This window comes from Xenopus tropicalis, chromosome 4 (assembly GCF_000004195.4).
Source record: "Xenopus tropicalis strain Nigerian chromosome 4, UCB_Xtro_10.0, whole genome shotgun sequence".
In the NCBI taxonomy this organism is placed as follows: Eukaryota; Metazoa; Chordata; class Amphibia; order Anura; family Pipidae; genus Xenopus; species Xenopus tropicalis.
The window spans coordinates 134,139,663-134,166,490 of record NC_030680.2 but is presented as its reverse complement, the minus strand read 5'-3'; the positions used below and the strand labels follow the sequence as shown (position 1 = coordinate 134,166,490).

Sequence of the window (26,828 nt, the reverse complement as noted above, 5' to 3'; positions counted from 1 at the left end):
CTCCATTTACTTTGCCTAATAGCTACAACGTATTCGTTAAATGCACGCATTTACCAAATGTCAGCGCCGTTCATTTAAGGAGTCTCTAGTGTAAATAAAATTATATCCGCTTCTATTAAAATGACTAATGACATCTACGTTTTCAAATGCTAAAGGAGAGGCGGCGGGGAGTTTAGTGAAGTTAAAAGGCAAAATATCTGAGGGGTTGGGGTGTCCTTATATAAACCTCTGACGTTACTTGTAGTGTAGTACAGCATCATAGGTGTGCTGGTATATTGCTTAACAGTATATATATATATATAGAGAGAGAGAGAGTAGACGAACTGACGTTTCGGCTGAACACCTCAGCCGAGGGACCAGTTGCCCATGATGCATGCACGCTTGTAGGGGGAGAGGGGACCAGTTGCCTAGGGCATCTGGCTAGTTTGGTCCTCCACTGAGAGATCTGTTAAAACCTTGCCAAACCCAGATCATGCAATATATGGCCTGCTTTAGTCATCTATTGTTATTATATCCCATAACACAAAGCCAGAATGTGGAATCACTAAACTGCAAAGAGGTGTGATGTGGCTTCATTGGGGGGGGGATGGGGGTTAAGGCTGCCGTGCCGAATGGGCCATAAATGGCAGGGCCAACTCCCTGGGTTTTGTCATAACCTGTAAGGAGGGATAAATGTAGCACAGGTGCAGGGGCCCTTTAAGTGTAAGTACCCATTCAGCTGCTTTGGAGACAAGTGACAGCCAGGGAAACTATTTTTTTCCTATTAGAGTAGAAATAATGGAAGCTAATTGAGAGACCACATTGTAGATATCTGGGAACCATATACCATCCCAGAGAAGTGCCCGTTATTCTTTATTTTGCTCCTTCGCTGATTTCATTTGAAACAGTAAGCCTTGTTTAGATGACAAATGGCTGGAATTTAAACAGCATTTTCCCCCTTAGAGGACTTTGTTTTCCTGCATTTCCTATAATTCTCCTTCAAGAGCACAATACTTTCTCCCCCTTTTTTGTGGTGGCGGAGCACTGTATTTTTATTTCTTTGATTCCTTTACATGATGAAATCTCCAGGAAGAGTAAAACTCATTGAGCAGAATTATTAGAAACCCGTTTGTGGCAGATAATGGGAGTAAAGCAAAGAGATTAACACTCTCTTTATTGTGAGCCAACGAGCGGGCCGCGTGCTCAGCAAAATGTAAATGTCTCAACCTTTATGTGTTTATAATTTTCATTTCAATGGCTTTGAATTAATGCGGAGTTTCTGGCAGTGGGGCCTCTTGTTCATTAAGCAGGACAAGTTTTTTTTTTCTGCATTAAAAACTGTTTATCAAGTTAATAAATAAGATTTCAGTGAGATGCTGAACAGCGTTGTCTTGCTAACGTGTGCCGTGATGGTTACTGACATTAAGGCTAGTGCCACACGTGGCAGATTCTGGGCCTGTGGAAGAAACACAGGCTGTGAATTAGGCATTCACCTCCTTCCTTGCCTGCACCCGTAACCATTGTGTCGGCACAGCTGGCGGATTTTGTTGCAGAAATGTGTGAGTATCCATTTTTGAGCCAAAATCCACCATCTTTTGCCAGCACCCAGGTCCATGCAGTGGTTACAGATGTAGGCAAGGAAGAATGCTGATGCCAGCGTAGGCAGGCATTTATCCGCAGGCACTAGCCTTGTATGTCCAGTCTAATAATTACTCTTATTTCAAAATAAAGCTTTATATGGGAGCCTCTTTGCAGAAAAGGGTTTAATGCAATCCATAATAAAGGAACCGTTATCCAAAAAGCTCAGAATATGGAAAGGCCATCACCCACAGACTCCATTTTAATCGAATAATTGTATTGTTTTTCCTCTTTCACTGTAATAATCAGTGTAGGACTGGCCCATCAGGATACCAAGAAAACTCCCAGTAGGCCCAGGGGTCAGTGGGCCCTTTTGCTCCCGACCATTTGGTCTGCTTCATGGTCATTCCCTATTTCTGAATGGGAGCAAAGAGGAAAAATAGTTTAGAGAGTGGGCCTATGGTCTAAGGTTTTTTGTGAGCCACTGGGGTCCCAGTCCGACACTTGTAATAATAAAACAGTAGCTTGTACTTGATTCCAACTAAGATATAATTACCCCTTATTGGGGGCAGAACAGCCCTATTGGGTTTATTTAATGGTTAAATGATTCCCTTTTCTCTGTAATAATAAAACAGTGCCTGTACTTGATCCCAACTAAGATATAATTACCCCTTATTGGGGGCAGAACAGCCCTATTGGGTTTATTTAATGGTTAAATGATTTCCTTTTCTCTGTAATAATAAAACAGTACCTTGTACTTGATCCCAACTAAGATATAATTACCCCTTATTGGGGCAGAACAGCCCTATTGGGTTTATTTAATGGTTAAATGATTCCCTTTTCTCTGTAATAATAAAACAGTACCTTGTACTTGATCCCAACTAAGATATTATTAATCCTTATTGGAGGCAAAACAATTCTATTGGGTTTATTTAATGTTTAAATTTTAATTTAATAGATTAAAGCTATGGAGATCCAATTTGATCCAGAAAACCCCCAGGATAACAAGTTCCATACTTGTACTGTAATAAACAAAGTCTATCTTTTTCTAGTTCAGGGGACACTTTTTAAAAGAGACTTGTTTAACGCGTTTTGGCCCCGATCTTTGTTAATACATTGCTGTGGTGGAATTTCTTTGTCTTATCTCTTTTATGTGTTTGTTTGCTAAAAGCCACATTAGCTTAATCCATGATTTCATGCAGAACCTTTGTGTTTTGTTCTCACAGATGCCTCTCCTGTGTAAACGGATCCTTCCCCTGCCACTGGTGCAAATACAGACACGTGTGTACCCACAATGCAGCCGACTGCTCCTTTCAAGAGGGCCGAGTTAACATGTCGGAGGTAAGCGGCCTGCCATTGAGCATCACAAAGATCCTTGCTTTCCACTTGAAATGCTTCAGCTCTCAGATTGTTTCCAAATGTTCTTTTCTATACATTGTCAATATCATTTCACAAGCCACTGGTTTTCCTGGTCTGCATCATATTATAAGTTCATTTTAAATCGTTCCACCCCTTTAAGTGCTGCAGTTGTCCCAGTGGCCCATAACTGACACTGTCGGCGTTGTTTATATAGGAAATAATGTAGCTCCTATATTAAATATATATGAATACTAAGTCACCAAGGAATACCATGGCCATATACAAGAACATTCATACAAGTCATAGAACTCTGAGGTAACGTCTGACATCCACATATTTTATAACAGGGTTATTTGTTATTATACACAAGTTTCAGTGAGTCATGTGACAGAAATGACATCACTGTATAGGATATTCATCACTCTTGTGCGTTATATAAAGTAAAGAGAAGCGTATACAAGCATAAATATGATGTAGTGTGATTTTTTTTTTCTTTGACAGACCAGATCATTTTGTTTTACAACACGAAATTTATCAGTGCTAAGCTACCCCAATGAGCCCCCTCAGCAAGACTCAGTAGGGATTGGTTCTCGCAACACCGAGTATTAAAGGGGAACTCTTACTTCCAAATCAAAATTTGTTAAAGAGCCCCACAGAACTCAGAACCCCTTAAGATACATATTACTATTTTCCGTTCCTTCAAAAAGGATAAATGCGGTTTTTAAATGCTAAAATCCAGCTGTGGAACAGTTCTTCTCTTTCTGCATCATTTAAAATCCTGGCAGGGGAGGAGGGACTTAAACATCGACGTTACAAATTTTAACAACTTCTCCACAGCTTACAGACAGCATGCAGGAACTACATAACCCACAATGCATTGCACTGTGATAAACACTTGAAAAAGGGTTTGAAGGAGCCCAAAACATGTTGTTTTTGTAGTCGAAAACAAAGCCTTTTTATAAGCAGGAATCCTGCAATTGGTGCTCTCCTCATCTATGTATTTTGTGCTTTTGGAGGATCGATGAATCTGGTCTGACAGGCTGAGCACTTGAACTACCTACAACCAGCACTGCACTGTGATGTTCCTTTCCTTATTGGCATCACGTGTGCAGGGAATTGTGGGATTGGGAGGATGCAGGCTGAAGGCTGAGGACAGTCGACTACTGTTACATTTTATTTGAGTCCCAAAGTAGTCAGCCAGATCAGCAGGGGAACAGGGGGCGGGGCTTAGGGAACTGTTCCAAACCATATTATTACATTAAAAATCATGAAAAGGCTGCATATTCTTTCATTGATGTATATTGCAAAGTTGCTTAAAAATGATTACTTTTCAAAAAGCTTAAGTTGTGTTTGGGTGGAGTTCCCCTTTAACTTACCTGCTATGCAGGTGCAGGAAGGTGCTGCCCATCCCACTGAGCTAAGAAAAGGTAAAGGCCTATGCTATAAATGGCACTGAGGAAAAAATAGAAACAAACCCACAAATTTGGGGAAGTACAGGTATGGGACCCATTATCCAGAATGCTCGGGACCAAGGGTATTCCTGATAAGGGGTCTTTCCGTAATTTGGATCTCCATACCTTAAGTCTACTAAAAAATCAATAAAACATTAAATAAACCCAATAGGATTGTTTTGCATCCAATAAGGATTAATTATATCTTAGTTGGGATCAATTAAAAGGTTCTGTTTTATTTCTACATAGAAAAAGGAAATCAGTTTTAAAATTCTGAATTATTTGATTAAAATGGAGTCTATGGGAGACGGGCATTCCGTAATTCGGAGCTTTCTGGATAACGGGTTTCCGGATAAGGGGTCAGATACCTGTACTACTATTGGTTTTTGTTTCTAAAATACTAATATACCAGCAAGCCCCACGCCTGCTTAGTGATCTGTGTCAGAAACGAGACAACTGAAAAGCCTCTTGGATGAATTGTTCCACATGGGGCGGGAGCTGTTGAGGAATCACAAGTCTGTCTCGCCGCAGGGTTCTGTGTAGGCGAATGATACAAAGGCGGCCATGCTTGGTGTGAGAGGCCAGAGAAGCACCTGAGCTGAAGGTGCTTTGTGGAACTACTTTTTTGTGGTCAGTGGGCAATATACATTATATGGGGGAATATAAATGATATATTTCCTATATTTTATCCCATAGTTAGTCCCAAGCTCTTTCTTGAGGGCCAGACTCCACAAAGTTATATCTGAGTTTTGCCTGTTTTCTCAAGTACGGTTAAATAAAAAACCCCCAAGTAATGAAAGGTTATTTCAGTGCTGTTATATAAGAGACAGCGTGATTTAGTCATTCTCCATCTGCGGTTGAAGTGCCTGCATTGCATTAAAAGGCTTAGCTTTGATTTCATTTTAAGGGCAGTGCGAGTTGGTTTTATTTGAGGAAATTAGACGAGCACATGACATCCAAATGATAAAAACCACTAGGCTGTTTTCCGACTTCATTCCCCATTTCGCTTGTTTCTCCCATGCTGATAGATAGGTCAGCTGTGTCCTGGGGTGGTTTCTGACTGACATCTACAGGATAGAAGGGTTGGATGAGATGCACAGCTGTCCATGGCTACTAGACATTCTTAACCCTCTTGCCCGTGGAGCTCAAGGGGTAGCGGGCTCCTCTGTTGGCTCACCCTTCCGTTTCCACGTATGATATAAATGGAACACTTGGATCTTGGAGGCGAGAAGAGCATTTTGTAGCTTGAAACAAATAAAACCACTGGAAAGCACATAATCATTTTTGATGGCAGGATTTTCTGGGGTCGATCGGGTTAACAGGGCTACGCTAGAAAGCATCTCTGCATTTGAAATACCTGCAGACCCCAGCCGCTAGCCTCAGACGTCTTGCTGTTATCTATGCATTGCATGGAAAGGACCTTCTGAACCGCCGGGGAAAGAGGCTGCAATTCTGCAGTGATTAATGATGTGTCCAGAACCAATCCGCAAAAAATATTTCCTGGTAGTTTTCGCTGCCATTATTCTGCTCGTCTCCCTGACAAGCTCTTCCAGCGCCCGCAGATGGCCAAATGTGTTGGCAATAAAGGATTCAGCAAGCTGGAGATTAGGTGGGAGTTAGAATGGAAGGAGCTCACTGGTCCGCCTTGAGACACACATCTGTAAATAAAAGGATTAAAGTATAGTCTTCAGCAGAACAGTGCCCCTTATCCAGTAGCCTAACAGATGCCTCGATTTAGGTGGTGCATTTTTTTTTTGTTTTAAAGGAGAAATAAAGCTTACTTGGGTTACTGTCATGATTTTTATGGTGTACACTCATGAATTCCTCATAGAAAATATAAAGACAATATATTCCTTACTATAAGGGTCACTATGCGTTTATAATTTTTGTTCTGCAGAATTGTATTTATTAAGAGGGAATACCTAGGATTGTATGGGTTTATGCCATCTATCTGCACAGTTGCTTTAAGGTCCCCATAAACGGACTGATTCTAGCTGCTGATATGGGTCCCTTAGACCGATTCGGCAGCTAATCGGCCCGTGTATGGGCACTACCGACGGGCCTGCCAATCTCGATTGGGCAGATTAGAAAATTGATGCGGTCCCCGAACCGACTGCCCCATTGCTGCAAATATAATTCGATCGTTTGACCCCAGGGCCAAGCAAGCGAATCTTAACATGCATGGGCAACTTTAGATCGTTTGGCTCCAGGGCCAAACGAACAAATTAGCCTACACGCTCCTCGATATTGCCCACCCGTAGGTCTCTTGCCAAGCGAGCGAATCTTAACGTGTATGGGCAACTTTAGAGTGTTGTTCCTGCTAATGCCCTGCCTGCAGTCTTCCAATACCTGCTGTTCCTATTTGCAACACTTCCATTAACTACTCCCCCCGCTAGCTGTTAGACCAATAGAAGAATTGATACAGTGCAAGATTCCAGTGGGGTGCAGTAAAGTCTCTGGCACCAATGCTTGGATAGTTCCTCCGTTTCCCTTGCAGGCGTCTGTACCGCTTGTAGTTACATATGAATCATAGTTTAATAAAAAGCCTGATCTAAGCGGATTACATGGCTGGCCCCTTATGTGAAGGTTACTTGAATATTAAGGTTGAGTTCATTGGGAGGTGACTTATATGAAAGGAAAAATAGATTTCTGGAGGGGAGTGGTGTCAGAATCAAGTTTCTTGTTCTTTGTTACATTATGTCTCCCTCTGCGGCTTGTGTTGAGCTCTGGTTCCATCCCTTGTGTTTGTATCTCCTCCTTGTTTGACCTTTTTATGCCTCTCCTATCTCTACTGCTCCTTACTCTTGTTATCTCTACTGCTCCTTACTCTTGTTATCTCTACTGCTCCTTACTCTTGTTTCAGGAAGTCCTCCTATGTATTACTATTCCCCCATCGCTCAATAGTCATTTTTTCTTTGCACTTACGTTTTCCTACTCACCATAACATGCTGGAGTTATATTTCAGCATCTAACCGACCGTAACTTGGCTTTTTCTCTTCTAAATCATTAGAACCCAAGCTACGGAGCTTGTGCTCGTTGGGTTTCTATCCAATCTTTTATATTGGATTTTAAGATCTCTATACCATAAAACATCCTGTTGTTTGGCAGACTTTCCAAATGTATGGGTATTACAACTAGGGCTGATCTGATCATTAATTGGATAGGGGCCCAGCAGACCTTTTAGGACCACATCCTCAACCCACTGTGGTTCTCATCTGACCAGACATCGTTATCGATATTGTATAACTTATCAAGGCCATGGTTTTAAACCCCCCCTTGACCCGTGCACGTCTGCTTTGCAGATAGAACTCACTTTTCATTGTACAGCACGACAGGTACCACTAAAGATGATAAATACAGATATCATGTATAGATCAGTAAGGTTTTCCAGGGCATAGGCAATTTATTTATGCAGAGAGTTGCACATTAACTAAACCCGCTGACTGACTACTTTGTCCAGAACAAAACTGCAATTACACCTGAATCACCAGTTCAAAAACCTGTGATATCCAACCTTATTTCAGTTTTTCCCTCTTCTTTTCTTGGTGCATGTCAGCCTCCTGCTCACACAAGGTAAAAGAGAGAAGGGCTTTTTGTTAATAGGTACACTCTAAAAATAAAATCAATAGTATACAGGCTTCCGGTTCTTCTCAGCTCCAGCAAGATAAATCATCATGTGCCTCCCCCAGGCTTGTTTTTTTAAACCTCCTTCCCTGGATTTTACTGAATAGCCCCACATAACTCAGAAACCCCTAATATACCTATCACTGTAATCTGTTCCTTTAAAAAGTATGCATAAATACCATTTTATATGCTGAAATCCAGCTGGAAAGCAGTTCTTCTCTTTCTGCATCATTTGAAATCCTGGCAGGGGAAGAGGGACTAAAACATTGATGTTACAAATTGTAACAACGTATCCTCAGCTTACAGACAGCATGCAGGGACTATATAACCCACAATGCATTCCACTGTGATGTTCCTTTCCTTATTGACATCACATGTGCAGGGAATTGTGGGATTTGGAGGATGCAGGATGAGGTCACTCGACTTCAGTTGATCCAGTTTGGGGTCAGGAAGCTGACTTTGCTGCTGCCAATAATTGTTTAAACCATGATACGTTTGGGCGGAGAAGCGCGGGCGGTGGTGCAGCTATAGTCCCAAAGGCCCTGGTGCAAAATGTGTATTTTTAATATTACCTTTAAAGTTCTTTCTGTGTTGTCCCCTTGGGGCCCATAAGGGGCTGCAGTGGCTCCCACAGTCATTTTGCTAGTCCTCAAGGGATTAACTAATTGAACTCCAAGGCTCAGTTGAATGTAGTTATTAGATAGAAGGGATATTGTTATAGAAATAGTATATACTAGTATTCTAGATGCTCATGAACATTACATAGTAACAGGGTAAAAACATGCTCCATTAATATTTTCAATTAAATCTCAACGTATACGAACTTTCCAGTCTTCCATTCACCTGAAGAGCCAACAATTGTTCTTCCTTATCCAGTATCGACAATGGCTGCCTCCATATTACACCACAAGCCAAAAACGGCATTTCTGGAATACCCCAATGCCAGGGACTGCAACTTAATATAGTGGTGAGATGGGACATTGATAGTTCTAAGTGCTCGTCACATGACTCATATAGATGGGTATTATAAGAAATAATGTTACTCCTACGGCAACCCCCCTGCCATTATATGATATGGCACATCTTGCTGGCTTCTAATATCCTTACATTTAACCATAGAGAACTGCTGAATGAAGAGACTCTTGTGCTTTATATTAGGATATTGATTCGCTGAGGATCCATACTATGTTGGATTATTGTTTAAACTCAATTAGGAGAAGAAGAATAGAGCAGTATTATTCTGTAATACTGCATAGTGCTGAAAGGATTCTCTGCCCAATGACAGACCTTGGAACTGAGCTTGGGAACTGCTTTCCACATTAAGTCACAGGTTATTTGATGGGCTTAAGCGGCTAATGACAGGGAGCCTTGTTTGGCATTCATGCAGTCACATCCCCCTGTAAAACAATGCAAGGCGTAAACAAAGATGTTTTAATATGTATACAGAGTTAGAGGAAAGACTGTCTGGTCGGCACTGGCAGCTTCAGATTGACAGAAACAGGCATAGGTCTGGTTTATGTTGACATTCCTACAGTATCAGCTGGGAGTTGTAGTTTAGAAGCAGCTGGGGCCCACACAAGTAGTACCGGCCAAGGTTGAGTTAATTGTCGTAAGGATACATCTATAGATATCACATGGATGGTAAGGTCTAGGCTTTACAGCAACCCTGGTGATGTCAGAATCTTGGACATGGCAGTTACATGAGATTGGCTGAGGCCAATAAAAACTGTATTAAGTACTGGCCCGGTACAGTATGGATCCAATTCAGTGGGCAGGGCTTAATAAGTGACCCATGTGTGCCAGGGAATATAAAGTGGGTCACACATCTATGAAAGTAGCAAATACTTCAGCAGCTTGGGTTTCATTATGGATTCCTATCATTTGCGACCCGTTGATTGCATCTTTTCACATCTGTTATCTGCTGCACGAAATGAAATCAGCAAGATTGTGGGTTCGGTCCCCAAAATGACATCTAATTGCAAAAGTCTTGATTTCACATATACGTCCTTGAACTGGATGCGAATGCCAATGACTGCAATGCCGTGTCAGTGTCGGGGTAGAACTTTGAGGGATATTTATGGGGAAGCCTGACAGTCAGTAAACCATTGCGGCATTTGCATGTAGCCAGGCGCCTCTGAGTAATTGTACAATATTCCAAGCTCCTGATTGGTTTCCGCCTTTCCATTTGCAGACTTATTTTTCAGGCTGCATTTTTCATATCTATTTTTATTGTACTCAGAAAGGCTGGGGGATAAATTTTCAGATAATGTGACTACTCTCCCCGTAGTGAGGGGTGTGAGGAAATGCCAGCCATTTTTCTGCCACGTGGCAAGTGATTGGGCAAATAAAAAGACTGTTCCTATATGTTACGTTTCACCATGAACAGACTCTCCTTTCATGAGCATTTGCTCTTCTCTCCCTACTGCTTATCATCTTTAGAGCTGGATAAATGATTCCTAGCAGTGCTTGAAAAGGATTTACGTAGAGTTAGCTGCTATTTTTGTTGCTCAATTTGTTCCTTCATTTTGATGTTGTTGTGAATACGGCAGCCAATGCCAGTGAGTGTGTGCATTGTTTAATACTTTGTGGTTTGTTTATCCATCATGGTGTTCTGCATCTTCTTCATACCCCAAAATATCTAGACCCTCATCTACACAGCTTACAGGGCACTCCTTCCTATTGACTGCTCGGCCTTTGCTCTGGCTCCTGTTGAGCTTGGCTGTGCCTTCTGGCTCCTCCTCCTGAGCTTGGCCGTGCCCTCTGGAAACTCCTCCTGAGCTCGGCCGTGCCCTCTGGCTCCTCCTCTTGAGCTCGGTTGTGCCCTCTGACTCCTCCTCTTCAGCTCGGCCGTGCCCTCTGGCTCTTCCTCTTGAGCTCGGCCGTGCCCTCTGGCTCTTCCTCTTGAGCTCGGCCATGCCCTCTGGCTCCTCCTCTTGAGCTCAGCCGTGCCCTCTGGCTCTTCCTCTTGAGCTCGGCCCTGCCCTCTGGCTCTTCCTCTTGAGCTCGGCCGTGCCCTCTGACTCCTCCTCTTCAACTCGGCCGTGCCCTCTGGCTCTTCCTCTTGAGCTCGGCTGTGCCCTCTGGCTCCTCCTCTTGAGCTCAGCCGTGCCCTCTAGCTCTTCCTCTTGAGCTCGGCCGTGCCCTCTGGCTCCTCCTCTTGAGCTCAGCCGTGCCCTCTGGCTCTTCCTCTTGAGCTCGGCCCTGCCCTCTGGCTCTTCCTCTTGAGCTCGGCCGTGCCCTCTGGCTCCTCCTCTTGAGCTCGGCCGTGCCCTCTAGCTCTTCCTCTTGAGCTCGGCCGTGCCCTCTGGCTCCTCCTCTTGAGCTCGGCCGTGCCCTCTGGCTCTTCCTCTTGAGCTCGGCCCTGCCCTCTGGCTCTTCCTCTTGAGCTCGGCCGTGCCCTCTGGCTCCTCCTCTTGAGCTCGGCCGTGCCCTCTGGCTCTTCCTCTTGAGCTCGGCCGTGCCCTCTGGCTCTTCCTTTTGAGCTCGACCGTGCCCTCTGGCTCTACCTCTTGAGCTCGGCCGTGCCCTCTGGCTCCTCGTGTGCTCGACCGTGCCCTCTGGCTCCTTGTGTGCTTGGCCGTGCCCTCTTGCTCCTCTTGTGCTCTTGTGCTCGGCCATGCCCTCTTTTCCCACTATTACTCGACTACTTGCTATTTTATTTCTTTGCAGATTTGCTATAACACCCTTGCCTATTTTATATTAATTCCTCATGCTTCCACATTCTCCAACAGCTTCCTCACTTGCTTACATAAATTATCTTGCAAATAAATCACACTGCCATGTTGCATTGCTCCCTCACCGAGCCATTTATAACTTGATTTCTTTTTAACCTTTTCATAATATCTAGGCAACTATTTATACTCTTTCCATATCTGACTATCACGGATGCAGCAGAAGGGAAGTGGATCTGCATATTCATTTAGCAGAATAACTTGCAGTGCCAAATGGCCTACATATATGGCATTACCTACAGCTCCTCACAGCTGTTTGTGCGTTACATAGGGATGTATGTGAGAAGGAACATAAAACAAGATGTGGCGGGTGTCTGGGGAGTTGGTTTGGTGTTGGCTGACTAAGGAAGGGTTATGTCTCCGTGGGAGGGATACTCTCAGTAAGTCATACTGTAAGGGCAATGTCAGTCACTGTTTAGTAGAAACCCAAACAGAATTCCATAACCTAAACAGCTGCACGGGAGGAAACACGTGGTCAAGCACTCCTGCCAAGTCCGTATTGCTGGCCCGGCCCAGGAAGTTGGGAGCTTGACCCTTTGCTATTTTGGGCTAAGGAATGTTTGTGCATGAACCATTTCATTGCCATAGAGCAGTGTCACAAACCATAACTATACAACTCTGCATGTTAATATTTTTAAGTTCTAAGTTCAAATAGGAATCTGCTTTAGAAGGTTAATCATTGTAATAGCTATTCAACTAAAGCCATCTTTAATGGAGGGTCCAAACGCTTATAATTGGGTACTGCCAAGAGGAAAATAGTAAACAGAGTGTGGGAAAACTCACTAACACACCATAAATATTACTCGGCTGTGCAGGAAGCCCCCGTGGCCTTGTGGTGTGGGCATATAAACAGAAACCACAAACTTAGCAGGGCGGGGGGCATAGGTTTAAAGTGGGTGGCCTGACAGATGCACCCAGTCTTTTAGTGTTATCATTATACAACTTGCGTAGTTTGGGGCCCCAAAAAAGGTTTTACTTAGGACCCAGTATATGCTACTTCCTATGGACAGAACCTATGGGACACCAAGGCCAGTTGGCAACAATCCCGCAGCCTAGTTAAGCTGATATAACGCATAGTAACAGTGGAAGGTCAGAAGAGCCATGATTGAGGGCAACAAGAATCATCCATAGAGGGGATAATGCTGACAGCATGGCAGGGTCAGAGGAGGTCGGCAAGGATGTGCCGGGCCAGAGAAATTGGAAGAGACAAAAGGGAAACATCTTTATATTATTATAGTTAGGGCTAAGTGTTTGGAGTGCATGATGCATAACATTTTCCTGGCTGCCAGCGAGCCATAAAACTAGTGGTTTCTCTACGCCTTGGCCTAGTAAGAAAAAAAGAGCTCAACATTTTCCTTGGATCCGATTGATTCCTAGAAGAGAGCGCCATGCAGGCTTGCTCATGTATTAAATACCCTGCTTCCAAGCACTGGAAATCTCCGGTTCACCGCTCGCTAGACCTTGTACGCGTGGGGGGGGGGGCAAGTTCTACCCAGGTGTTTCCTGTTTTGGACAGCCCCACATACTTTCAGGATGAGGCTCTCTTTCTGTATTAGAATGCGGACTTGTGACCAATACTGTATTAACCAGGGAGGGTATTCCTGTATTGGCAGGATATGATTAAACTTAACATTTAGGGAGTGTAAAAGGGCCACTATACACTATTATTGAGCTCAATGAATACGACTTGAGAAATATGTGGTGCTTTTGATTTAATTAAGAAATACGTGTGGTTTTTGTTTTTTCTTACACTAAACCATAAATCAGCTGGTTTCCCTTGGTTCTTCTGAACTGTCGAAGATGGTAACTTACTAGTTCACTAAAAGCCCTCTGTATAATGAACTCCTCCTAAACCTGACATACACTGTATCTGGGAAAATGGACAGGTTTGTCTGTACAAGATTATTGCCTCCACTTATAGGTTTAGGGGGACCCCTCTTGGTCCTCTAAACCCTGTTTCTACTGCCCTGTGGATACTCGAGCGGCTATAGCTTTCTGTGGTGGGTAGCAAGCTTACATCTTCTTGCATGGATTTCTGGAGAGAGTAGGATCATAGGTAGGGACAAAGGTTCTTCCCTGGTGCTTGTCGTGTTTCTCATCATGCTTCCCTTTTGGTTAGTGAGGCAATGGAAAATGAATGATCTTGACATATAATGACCTTTGCATCTTCCATGTTTGAGTCAATGGGAAGATGTTCACAGCCAAAACCACTGACACTGATTTGTGAGGGTGGCCTGACTAATTGCCATTTGGCGATTTCCCTGCTATAAAATGAACTGCTACAGAGTAATCTGCCTAACCCTAGTCTATTATATGTACCCCAGTTTAGAGTTTACATGGCTGGAGAAAGGTGTGGCTACCACATGGTGTTCTTCTGTGCTCTCAAACAACAGGGCATTAACTGAACACAAGGACACAATCTTGGCGCCATGTCAGCTGTACCACTGACCACCTTTGGGCTAGAAGCTTTACCGGGAAGGTTTTGGGGTCTGTAACTGCTAGTTGTGCCCTCTAAGCTTAATTTGGGCTTACCATGCATGTGTTATATGAGTATAATAATGTTGTGATCCTCCACTCATCAGATCTGAACTGCATTTATGGCCGCTCATAGCAAGAACGGCCATCATGTCTTTCCATGCCAACAAAAGAGTTATACTTCTTCCAAACAACTCAACACTGCCAGTTAACGCCTGTTCTGAATGTCTCATGTAATAGAAGAGTGAAATAGAATGGCGGTAGAACAGCAGTATCCTGATTAGTGCAAATTGATACCCCCCCCCCCCATATGCATCTTCTGTGGTAGAAAAGAAAATGCGCAAGTGAAAGGGCAGCGAATGTTGGGCCCATTTATATTCCCCAAGAGTCATTAAAGTACCAGTGAGCCTCCATGAGACAGACACTCTTTCACTCTTTCTTCCTCTTGCAGGGAGTTGGTTAATTAGGCATGTGAATTGTAGCCCACTTAATAACTGCTGGTGATGGCTCATTCCTCCACGGCTCCCCAGAGCGGGTCCCGCAGGTGCCACTTTGCTGCCGTTCAGACTGCATTTCCATTGTTTATTTGGTGTTTGCAATGAGCTAGATTTATGTTCCCGTCTATCAGGGAGAATATTAATGGGTAGGGACCTGCCATATCCAACCTGCATCTAGCACAGCTGGCATTTAGATGGAATGGAGCCAACCATGGGGCACAAGTGAAGGCCAGAGACCGCTGGTGTCTCATTTATATTAGCAACACAGCACCCACTTAACCATAATAACAAACCTGTGTATTAGGCACCCTCCTTCTTCTTTCCTGATAAAATTAAAAGTAGGTCAGATATAATAACAACAACAATAATAATAATTTCTGCTTTGAAGGGGTGGCTCCCAGTATGGCACCAAGTCTTGTAGCAGGGAAGTAGTTAACCGCTGCACACACACGGCCCTGTCTGAAATAGCTGGCCCCTGGGAAGGCACACTCCCCCCTGACATGTTGCAGTTTTGTTGCTTTCAAGTCTCCGGTTCATGAAAACATGTAATTAGCTACCCTTGAGCAGTCCTCCCCCATACTTAGGCCGATGGCCTGCCCCTCTCGGGGCCCTTGCATTGGGCATAGGCAGCAATACGGGGCTGCGCGTTGCATCAGACTGTATCTCTGCTGCTTGGAAGGGCCCTGAGGGAAAATGTGTTTTTCATTGTCAGCTGTGTGTGTATTTCTATATTTTCCCACCCCACCCTCACTCTCTTATACTGTTTGTGATTGTGCTCACCACAAAGGCCTGCTCTCTAGCTGTTTGCCAGGCCGAGAAAGGCTTTTATAGAGTTGAATATACTGCTTGGGTATTTCCCAACCAAAGCAGTGCCTGTGGGCCAGCGACCTGAATGGGTTTCACCTCGGTCTGGAATATGGCCCTGCAGCTGTAATTGTACCTCCCAGGGATGCTGGGAATTGTAGTGCAAGAAGCAGCTGGAGGGGCCACAGTATGCACAGCTGTTCATTTTTGCAGCGTATTATAGAATTTTGGTTTGTTTCTAACTGATACGTAACACTGCATAAACTGCAAAAAGTTTGTTTTGAAGAAAAAATTCCTGCATTTGGCCGGACTAAATTATTTTCACATATTTTGAACATATTGGGCTTAGAAAAAAAGAAAATGTGCAAACTTCATTTTTTTTTTATATACTTTTCCCGTGAATGACAGCTTGATGAAATCCACACCGCTACGTGCTGGTATCCAGCGAGTATGCACACGATTATAACATAAACATATGGGCGAAGGGAGACGCTCCGCCACATGCTCAGGCCTTTAGAATAAATATAATATCTGCACGTGTGCGAGCGCTGAGTGACATGCGCGCCCACTGACACGCTCCCTGTCTGTGCTGATGGATGGGACAGGTGAATGTGGCTTTAGGGTCTGTGAAACTAACCAGCCAATTAGGGATATAAGGGAAAACAAACTAAATTATATTTCCTTTATATTTGTATTCATTTTTTTTACATTAAGCACATCAGTTGTCAATATGAATGCATTCTGCTTTTTGCCACTAGGTGGAGGATGTGGAGAAATCCAACAGCAGCAAATATAGTAATGCAATATGGCATTGCTGCAAAGTTGACTTCGAACCCTCTCAGCAAGGCTGCCTACATAGACTTCTTAAGGTCTGAATCTGACCTGAAGGGAACTATGGCAGGGGAATGCAGAGAGACCTAGGCACTCTGTTTGGAAACTATAAAGCTCCTGACTAATTTGAACGTTATTAAAACCCATTGGGTTGTCATAGTCAGGACCAGATTTTCTTTAGGCTGCAGCATTTTGGCTTCCTAGGTGTTCATTAGCAAGTCAAATAACAGTTTTGTGGAATAATACCACAAAAAAATAAAGTACTACTTTACTGTATTTTTAAAGTGATGGTGTCCCTCACAAAAAATGTTCTTCAAGAGCCCTTCCTTATTGGAAGGTATTGGCTGGTATAGACTTGGAAGCAATAGCCATATGTCTTCTAATCGTATGTTATTGGCTGGTATAGACTTGGAACCGAATAGCCATGGATCAGACTGACCTATGCCTATCTTATTGGATTAACTGTTGTAGACCTAAATCAGTAGCCATGGATTGTCCCATTGTATATCTTGAAGTATGGACATATATAGACCTGGATTGTCTTGTCCTTTGTCTGCTTATGTTGTTGGCTATTATCGATTTAGAATCAATAGCCCTGCAGAGCAAGGAATTCCCACTAACGCCACCACATCTTCACCTTGCTGTGTGCCTGGTGTTGTAGCCCAATGCCAGCGGAGGCTTTTTGTTGGACCCTGCGGCTCCTCTTTGTGCCTGATTTCCGGCTCATCCCTTTCCCGTGCTTATCTTACTAACCCATCCCATCTTAATGCATCTTCATAATAGAGATGCTTTGATAGGCATCATTTATTAATAAGATGCACATTTAGGAATCAGGCTGCTGAGATTGAGATTTAAAACCCTAATTATCCAAACACCAAGCAGACCACAGCTAAAGAAGCCACTTCATACAAACTTGGGAGAACTTTATTTTCCCATTGGTTATTTCCTATCTCTGTAATTACATACACTCACATTGGGTTTGGGGACACAGCCAGCATCCTGTGGTCAGCTTTATAATAAATGACTTCATTACCTTTGGTTAATTATAACTTCCTTCATTGATCAGAGGTGTGGTCTTGGCTAAAATATGTATCCAGATTAAGCTTGCAATACTGCATAAATGTGGTCCTGGAATTTCATTGCGTGATTAATGTGCAGCTGCCTAGCTCAGACTGCACCCCATGTGGATTTGATGTAGAAGAGCAATTACATAGATAAGGGACTTTTGTAAGGACTTAAGAACTATTGGAAGAAAGTGAACAATGGAGTTTTACTATAAGACAGAATATGCAAGCAAAGTTGCTTTAGAGAAGTCAGAAAAAGGCCTTCACCGTAAAAGTCAGATTATTTGATCCTTTTTTGTTTGTGGAATGTAAATATTATACTTATTTATGTAATTGGTGCTGCCAAATTGCTATTCTCAGCTGAGGCATAGCTCTCGCTCTGCAATGTGAGCAGATCCACTACAGGGAATAACCTTAGTTGTCGGACATGAAGGCCACTAATTTGCTTTGTGCAGGAATGCCCAGCTTGCATTTAATAGGGGCTTTTGCGTGAAATTATAATTGACTAAGGATACAAGTGCAGTGGCTGGGGAGGTCGCCATGCTGTCCCCAAGCCCCGGGGCAGTGAGTGATGTTGCCGCTCTATATTCCGCTGCTGCTGCATGCTTGCCTGTGATTGACAGATGAGCTTAACGAGATGTAGTAGCCTAGTAGCTAAGTGCACAATTTCTGTATTTTAAACCAAACAAATCCCTCCTGGTTTACACTGATAGCAGTATGGCAGCTCCAAGTCATATTCAGAAAGGCAATCCAATTAGGCTATGTTTTTTCCTGTTATCCCGCCTATTCAGGGTTAATAAATAGAAATTGTGCTTTCATTATAAAAGTAATTCCTCTGCTAGAAACACTGTAAATGCACGTGTCCCTCTCATGTCCTGCTTCCCTGAGAGGTTTCCGTTCCACTATATATTTACTGTATTTGTGTAGTGCAGACTGCAACCTATCCCATCCCCTTCTTAGATTAATGGTGCTCTTGTGGCCATAATATACCTTGCAATGAACCATAAACAGCTGCATTAAATGTTAATGTACAGAGATGTGTATTTGCTAATCTAGGAAGCCAGATTAGTTTGAAGCCATGTCATTAAGACAACAAATGGGCTTATTCAGAACCTCCCATGCAATTGGATTGATGAGCTAGACAAACATGAGCAATTCACTCCCTCTCTCATAAACACTTTAAGATAAGGCTCTTGCACTATTGAGATTTAAAAGGATTTTTTTTGTACAGGTTTTATACAAAGGGGCAGATATACCAGGAAATCAGTGCACAAATTCAGCACCGATTCTGGAAAGGATCATTTTTGTATCTAGCCAAGCTGTCTGCACTCACAGCAGCTAGGTGTCACTTATGTGCCATTGCACGCAACAAGGCTCTTTAAGGTCTGATTCTGACCCAAAGGCTAATGGAGGGGTCCCCAACCCTTTTTACCCCTGAGCCACATTTAAGGGTGAAGCCATATGGAGCTACTTAGTAGAAGCTACTTGCGACAGCTACTAAACGCCAGAAAGTACACTGCCATAGATATTATTGAGAATCGCTTCTACTAAAACACACAATTATCAGTAAATGAGCATTGTCTATTTTTGTAGCCACAACAAGTAGCTGCTACTAGTAGTTCCATGTGCATTTCCATAAAAGTAAAGAGTTGAGGAGCATCACCAGCATGAAAAATTCCAAATATGAGCTGTGATTGACTATTTGGTAGCCCCTATATGGACTGGCAACCTACAGGAGACTCTTTGGCAGTACTCATGTTTTTTTATGCAGCCAAAACTTGCCTCCAAGTCAGGAATTCAAAAATAACTACCTGCTTTGAGGCCACTGGGAGGGGTTGGGGAGCAACATGTTGCCCTATAGCCACTGGTTGGGGATCACTGGGGTAATGACAGAAGTAGTGACAATGACTTTCTTTTTTAATTGCAATTTGTTTTCTCTTATGTAGACTTGGTATTGCTGATACTGGACAAATTTCTTCTCCGGGATGCTTGTGTGATGGGTATCCTGGACAGGCAGACCTTGCGTTTATCTAGAGCCGTTGGACTCATGGTTTGATATCTTTTATTGTGTTGCAGGACTGCCCGCAGATTCTACCTTCCACCCAGATCTACATCCCTGTTGGGGTAGTGAAGCCCATCACACTGACTGCCAAGAACCTCCCACAACCCCAGTCTGGCCAGCGCAACTACGAGTGTATTTTCCACATCCCTGGGAGCGTGACCCGGGTCACTGCCTTGCGCTTCAACAGTACAAGCATCCAGTGCCAGAACACTTCGGTAAGTTATTCCTCTGAGCCAAATTAAATGCTTCATGTGGGAGGGTTTGCTTTATGGGCATTCCACTACATCCTCAGCTCCTTCTCTGATCAGTCCCAATGAGGGAGCAAGGCCCGAACTGCCAATCTGTGGGTTCTGGCAGATGCCAGGGGGGCTGCTATAAGATGCCATAGACCATCACTATTTATTGGGCTGGTGGGGGGCTGTTTGGGCTTCTCTGAAATGCCTATATTAAACCCCAATTGCGGCCTGGAAGGGCCCCTAAAAAATAAATATTGTTGTGCTTGCTTGTTGGTGTTGGTTATTGCTGCTTATGCATTGTTGAGACTGTATACAACCTTGTGTGTCTGCTGGGGGAACTTGCTGATCAGTGTGCAAGAGCTTTATGTATGCGTTTGCCGGCCTTGTGCCTTAAAAATGAAGCAGGTTAGTCGTGTCCCTGGGAGATTCCATGCTGAGTGCAGGAGAGCACAGAAGCTGAGTCAATGGGAGCGTGAAATCTATGAAACGAGTTCACGTCGCCAAACCTCAGTAGATTAATTGTGTTTGCAAAGCTCTCCAGCCAAGAAAATACAGATCTAATGTATTGATGGACAAGGTGTCTCTGGGGACGGATGTTGTTCCAGGCCGCCTGCTGCTTTTCCCTTCTGAGTGCTCTGTGGATGCTACTCTGCACTCACTCCCTGCTTTTCTTCTTTACTCTTCTGGGGCTGTTTTATAAAGTGCCCCTGAGTTGCCACCCACCCATAAACTCTTCAGCTGCCAAAAAAGTGCTGCATCATTGCAACATCCCTCTAATACTTGTATATCAATGGACACAAATGGAACTTGTTTACTGTAAGGAAGGGGGGGGGGGGTTGTCCAATCTGCAACTTAACAACAGCTGGTGGGCTTCATGTTGCACATCCCTTGTGTATAAAGACTTAATTACAGAACCGTATGGCTTTAAATGTCACTACATTCAGTGGGGAGGCTGGTGTATTTCATTAGAAACATTAGAGCAGAGCCCCAGCATGTTGGGGCCAGCAGCAAATAACTCAAGAAAAATGGATCCCTCTTGGAGAGAAAGAAATAAGCTTGCTTGGCAAGGTCAACCCACAGGCTCAGGTAGGGCAGTTGGAGTGCCCCATGCATGGCAGCTGAAATCTGCCCCTGTATGGCTACCCATATACATAATTATTCTAAGCTTTAGCTAATACCTGAAGGGGTGGTCCATAAGTGCTGTAGGCCCCAGGCAACAGTGGTAAGGATACCTGTACCTAAGAGAAAAGGGTGTTCCTTTCAGACTTGGCAGCCAGTGACACCTTCTTGGACACAAGAGAAAACAAAGGGAAAGGTATGTCCAACAAAATTGTCCCCCAAGTTGTCCAAACTGAATATTTTATCTACCATTCACCTTGCTGGTGGGTGCATTGTAAGTTCGCAGATGGGGAATTGAATGGAGTCGCAGCTCTTCACTTTCTATTTGATTTGGTCTTTTGAGCTGATGGCTTGAAGGACTGGAGCAGTAGAATTTGGCTATATCTTACAGCATCTGTCTGTCTGGCCTGTGGGCTGATCACTTGGGCACCTTGGCTAGTGCCACCTTTATTTGTGCCCCTGTTGAGCGTATGTGTGTGGCTTTAGTACATCCTTTACCATCCTGGTCTTGCCCCATAGCTGCCCTTCAGCTTGTCCCCACCTTGGCTGCTGAACCATAAGGTGTTATGGCCACTCAAGTTCTAAACTCGGTGGGGGAGAAGGAACAATATTTTCTTTTGACCCCTTGACAGCCATAGCTCTTCCTGTACCATCCACTTGCCAAAGGATATGGGAGATTCCAATAAAGTACATTCCATTTCTCTGCAGCAGTCTCGCAAAGCTTTTGTTTTTCCTTTTTATTTTCCATTTTACCCTTTAAATACAACCCGCAACATTTCATCTCGAGTTTGTTATTCCCTTCCTCAAACCCCCCACCTTCCCCTTTTACTTTCACCTTCGCTATTCGCTGTCGCATTTATCTTGCTCTCAGACACGTTTAAAAGTGTGCAGGGAGAATCAGGAGGATTTGATAGGATCCAATTAAATTTGTGCAGATAAAATGATGATGAATTGCAGCCGGGCTCCGCAGAGACACTGTTTACGTTACTGCTGGCCCCAAAGTGCTGGCAAGGAGCTGAGGTCATCAGTTGCCGAAAAAATAGGCCACAACTGCCGTATCTGCAGGGGGTGGGGGTGTTAGGAGACCGAGCTTTGTTCTTTTGCCTTGATTCCAGGGGTCTGTGTAATATGTGCTTGCATTTTTCTTTCTTTAGAAAACATGGCTGCAGCGTGACTCCTGCACTTTTTGTGCACAACAGCAGCTGGGAGACCTTAGGATGCCTGACTAGAACGCTTTCAGGCTTAGCTCAACCTCATCTGTGCTTTGCTGCCCTCCTTTGGGGCAAAGTGCAACTGCCTGTTAATCTGACAAAAAGCCTGCTGGTGCAGTGCTTCTGCTTTATACAACCTTGTTGTTACCTATTGCATCTCCCAGCGTCCCTTTCTGCAGGCCCAGACTGGCAATTTGTGGATTCTGGCAAATGCCAAAGGGGCTGCTGTAAGATGCCACAGACAGTCACTATTTATTGGGCTGGTGGGGGGCTTTGTAGGCCTCTGTGTACTTGAAATGCCAGGGCCTATTTTGAATCCCAGTCCAGACCTGGTGGGGCCCCTAATGCATAGACATGGTTATGCCTTCCAGGGAGCTGCAGTAGAACAACAGCTGTAGTCTGGACATCCCTGACCCAATTGGCCAACATTTATTATACACAAATGTAGGTCCACTTGTAACTTTTACCCTATCCTGGAGCCCCTGTGTTAAGTTAGGGATAATGACCTCTTTCATTACTTTCGTTATTTGTTACTGAACAATACAGTCAAACCCCTATTTACAGTTTCCCAGGGAATTGACACCATTTTTTCACAGTCCCATATAGGCAAAATGTTTTTGGGTTTTTTTTCCAGGATTTTCCATTTTCCCGGAATTTACCCCATTTTGATGATGCCCCCTGGGAAACAAAAAATTCTACTTATTGTGGACTGTGTCATGTTGAAACAGTTTGCAGCTTTTTCTCTTCTAAAAACGTAGCATTTCAACTGCCATCTGGTCGCTAGGCGTACTGCTTGCCAAGTTATTAAAGGAGTGTTCATTAATTAGAGTATACAGGTGCAGAGAATGGGCCCCCAACAATGGTTAGGGCAGGTATTAATTAGTATTAATCAGTCTGGCCGCCCAGCGGTATCAGCGGGGGGCTGCAGGGTGGAACAAAGAAGGATCATGATAACCTGTATGTATAAATATATATATATATATATATATATATATATATATATATATATATATATATATATATAATATGGAGAACACCAGATTCTGACCCAGTAAATGCATAATAATCCAAGGGCGTTCCTGGGGGTGGGGGGGGTTCTGGCAGTGCCTCTGTCTCTAATGGACAATAACCATTTTGATTGTGTAATAAAGACCAATCAATGCAATGTCAAGTTTGCACTTCTAATGCATTATCCCTGGAGCTTTTAACCTACTTTATATGCCTCCAGCAGTGTGTTGTTCTCCACAAATAGATAATGTACTCAATGTTGTATTCAAAGCCTCTGAGCTGCGTTGCTGCCAGTGGATTGGTGCTGGCCCCTTTGGCATTAAAGAGCTTAATACCCCTTTCTTGATTGTTTGCAGTCACCCACACACTTCTAGTGCTTGTAATGTCCATTGGGCTAGTTATCCAGGCGCAGGTCTGCATTTAGATATTGGTTAATATCTTCATATTTTTCCAGGCTTATCACTGTTTGGAAGAATCCCTTAGGTTTTCTTTCTGGTTCTTTGAGGCCCAGTTCTCAGCCTGACATCCCTGGAAAGATTCACTGAAGTTGAAAGTTCCCAGCTTGAGATCCTGGACTTGGGGTGGCTTGTAGAATAAGGATTTATGGCTGAATATAGCAAGTTGCCACTGTAACAGCAACTTTCTGAAACCCCTGGCCTGCATTTAGGTGATACTTGTAGGTGTAAATCCTAGGCTCCCATCTGCAGAATGGCAGCCTGGGATGGTAGTCCTTGCTTATTTCCCCTTCAAGACTCTGGAACCAACAGAGGAACATTCAAAGCTTCCTGCAAAGTACCAAATTATCCACATCCTCCTCCATTAGAGACCGCACATCTGCATATAAATCAATACTCAGCGTCGAGAGTGAGGGAATCACTAGAATGTGCACGGATCTGTGAGACATTCATTTCCAGCGTCGAGCTTTGTGCCTCCCGGCCGGCTCCATAGACTTATTTCTCTCCCTACATAAAATCTGAATTGATATTTAGCCATATGCCTCTGACGGAAGTGTGTGCATGCGAGAGCGCGTGTATTAAGTTTTACAATGCGGATTTATGGTTCTCGGGCTGAATAAAACTTGAATGTGAGATTGTCAGCAGAGACTGTTGGGATTTGCAACCAAAATCCAGATTACTGCATTGAAGGAATGAATGTTCTGTCTCTATTACACAATGATTTCATTCTTTCTCTGGTGGAAGAGGAATTAAAGTAATAGCGTAGATTACAACTTGGTCTTTTGCCAGTGCTCTCGCTGACTACATGAGTGGGCTTTTATATTTCCAGATATTGTGTTTATGTGACTGCCAGCCGTCCATGTTTGTGAGTGCAAAGTCTGCTTATCTCTATACTGGCAGCTGTGGAAGGTATGAATAGGCCTCCATGAAACCTTATCATTGGCCCAAGGGTCAGACATTGCAGTGAGCCTAATTTGACCCCTGACTTGGTGGCTGTACAGTCATAGTGATATGGTACATTTCAGTTTTACTTTGCAAAATGTGTCAATGGCCTCCCTCCACAGTTTAAACCATGTTGTGAGGCCTGGTTGGGAGTGAGAATGTGATTAGGAGAGAATTGGAGAAATATAAGGCAGTATAAAGAGGTGACTGACGGCCGCTTGGCATTGTGGTCCCTCATGATGTCATCATGCCTGGGAAGCAGATGTGCGGCGCTACAGTGAGGGGAGTGAGCCCTGACAGGCCTCGGCTTCCCTGCAGCAGCGTGTGTGTAATGAGGGACATATAGAGAGCCACCATAACACTTGCTCTGTCATTCTAATCACTGGAAATTCCCTCACATTGATGACCTTCTGCCCCCAGCTTTCCTTACACGGTTTCCCTCCTTTTTGCTCAGTTTGTCATGTGACAAAAGCTGGAGTAAATCAGCAGTAGCTGGTGTTAAATTGAAATTCCCATCATCCTTAGGTGCCAGTATAAGCAACTGGGAACTTGTCAAATGCACTGAAGAAAAAAAAAATTGTAACTGCAAAAAAAAGAAGGGAAAGCATGTATTGAACTGGGAAAATGTGTATCAAAGGGAATCGGTTACAACTTTCTTTTTTTCCTTCAGCGGCTCTTTGCATTATTATAACAGTCAATAAATTGACAAACAACATAGAATATAAACAGGATCAGAGGGCCCTGCTAACAAGAGTTTCTAAAGTTTATATAGTAAATAATGTATCCCCCTATTGTAAAATATAAGGATATTTTAGGGGTTTTTCTTGACTATATAAAGGTACGAGACTGAAGGCCTCTAATGTCCTCATATTTTAAAGTAGTGGGTGCATTATTTCTGTCACGTGACAGAAATGACATCACTAAGCGCCATTTATAAGGATATCCCTTACAGAATATTCATGGCTGTTGTACATTATACATAAATACAATCTTTCAAACGATAGGATGACTTCATTATTTTAGTTAGTTGTAATTGGCTGTATTGAGACTTTGTACAAGTGAAGCTTCTCCCATTCTAGCCTGCTCACAAGCCTTCAACGCTCTCCAGTCTCTGTATCTTCTGTGTTAATCCACCCACGTTAATCTGTTAGATAGGGCAATCCCGGGGGTTCTTGTCGGGCGGGATGTAATCTCATTTGCTAACACAGCCTATGTTGGGGGGGAAGACTCTGCTCCAGGATTGTCTGTGACCTTCCGCCCTGCCCAGCGTTTCTGAACGTAACTGACGACATTGTTATCCCGAAATTATGATGTGCCTCTGTTTTTCTTGTCTTGATAAAAATACCAAGTCCATCTTTTCCCCCACACCGCAGACTGGTGTTGAAAGGTGGAAGCAATCATTTGACCTGGTCCCTTTTCTTTTGCTCTTATTACATTTTGCTAAAGACATCTGTGCATTCCTAGAAGGCCCGTGCTTGTGGTATATTCAATTCAGTCGTAGCTTAACACAGTGACAACCCAATTCTTTTTCTGCTGCTTGATGCATTGGTTGTTATACTTTATCTGCATCTTTATTCGTGAAGTATTAACTGTTTGTAAATAAAGGCAACTGCTCTGGGCCTTGTTTAGAGTGCAGCCCCTGTACAGTAGCAATTGTCTGTAGGAATAGTGCATAACAGAGCAAGATGGTAGCATTAGTGTGGCCCTTTAGCTGTTGCTTGAAATACAACCACACTCAATGATAGCTGAAAGCTGAATATTAATAATGTGCCTTCCTACACGATGTGGGCTTCTGGCTTACCTTTCCTGCTTGTCTATGCCCATTTAAATCGGTACCACTAAGGGGAAAGGAGGTTTGGTTACACAGAACCACCAACAACCTTCACATTTTACATAGAAAGTAGCATTTTTTTTTCATTATGGAATCTGAACATGACATCCCCTGGTCTACTGATGGTGATTAGGCCCCAGGAGAGCAGATACCCGATAGATCAGGTATGGTTTCTTCTCCAATGCTGCCTGCTCAGCAGATCTGCTCCCTAAGCTGTTTGGAAATAGCATGGAATAAGAGCCCTGGGGGAGAGCCTAGAGGATGAAAGCTCTGCTTAACTCTTTCACTGATCTTTGTGATGATGGATACAATTTTATTGGTAGGGGGCAGGGGTAAAGTATGAGGATGCACATTAACTTTATGGACAGCTGCAGGCCGAAGGGCATTCAGAAGATGCGAGGGTCTCAAATGAGACCTGTCACAGAACAAATTGAAAATGCCAATTTCACTTAAGACTGTGCGCCACTCTTCAGATGCTAATCCCACCACTACCCCTTCTAACCTCTTCACGAGTCTGAATGGTCTCTCTTTGCCAGTCTTGCACTGTTATAGGTTATATGAAGAGGGCTTC

The 26,828-nt window shown here is 43.6% G+C and overlaps 1 protein-coding gene across 5 annotated transcripts in view; it reads left to right on the top strand.

Annotated features, from left to right (window-relative positions):
* Nucleotides 1-26,828, top strand: part of plxna1 (plexin A1) — a 226,735-nt gene that overhangs the window by 145,798 nt on the left and 54,109 nt on the right. For all 5 annotated transcript variants that reach the window (XM_031899707.1, XM_031899706.1, XM_031899704.1 and 2 more), the window contains 2 exon segments: nucleotides 2,784-2,898; nucleotides 19,470-19,670. In XM_031899707.1, the coding sequence (XP_031755567.1) occupies nucleotides 2,784-2,898; nucleotides 19,470-19,670 (316 nt within the window).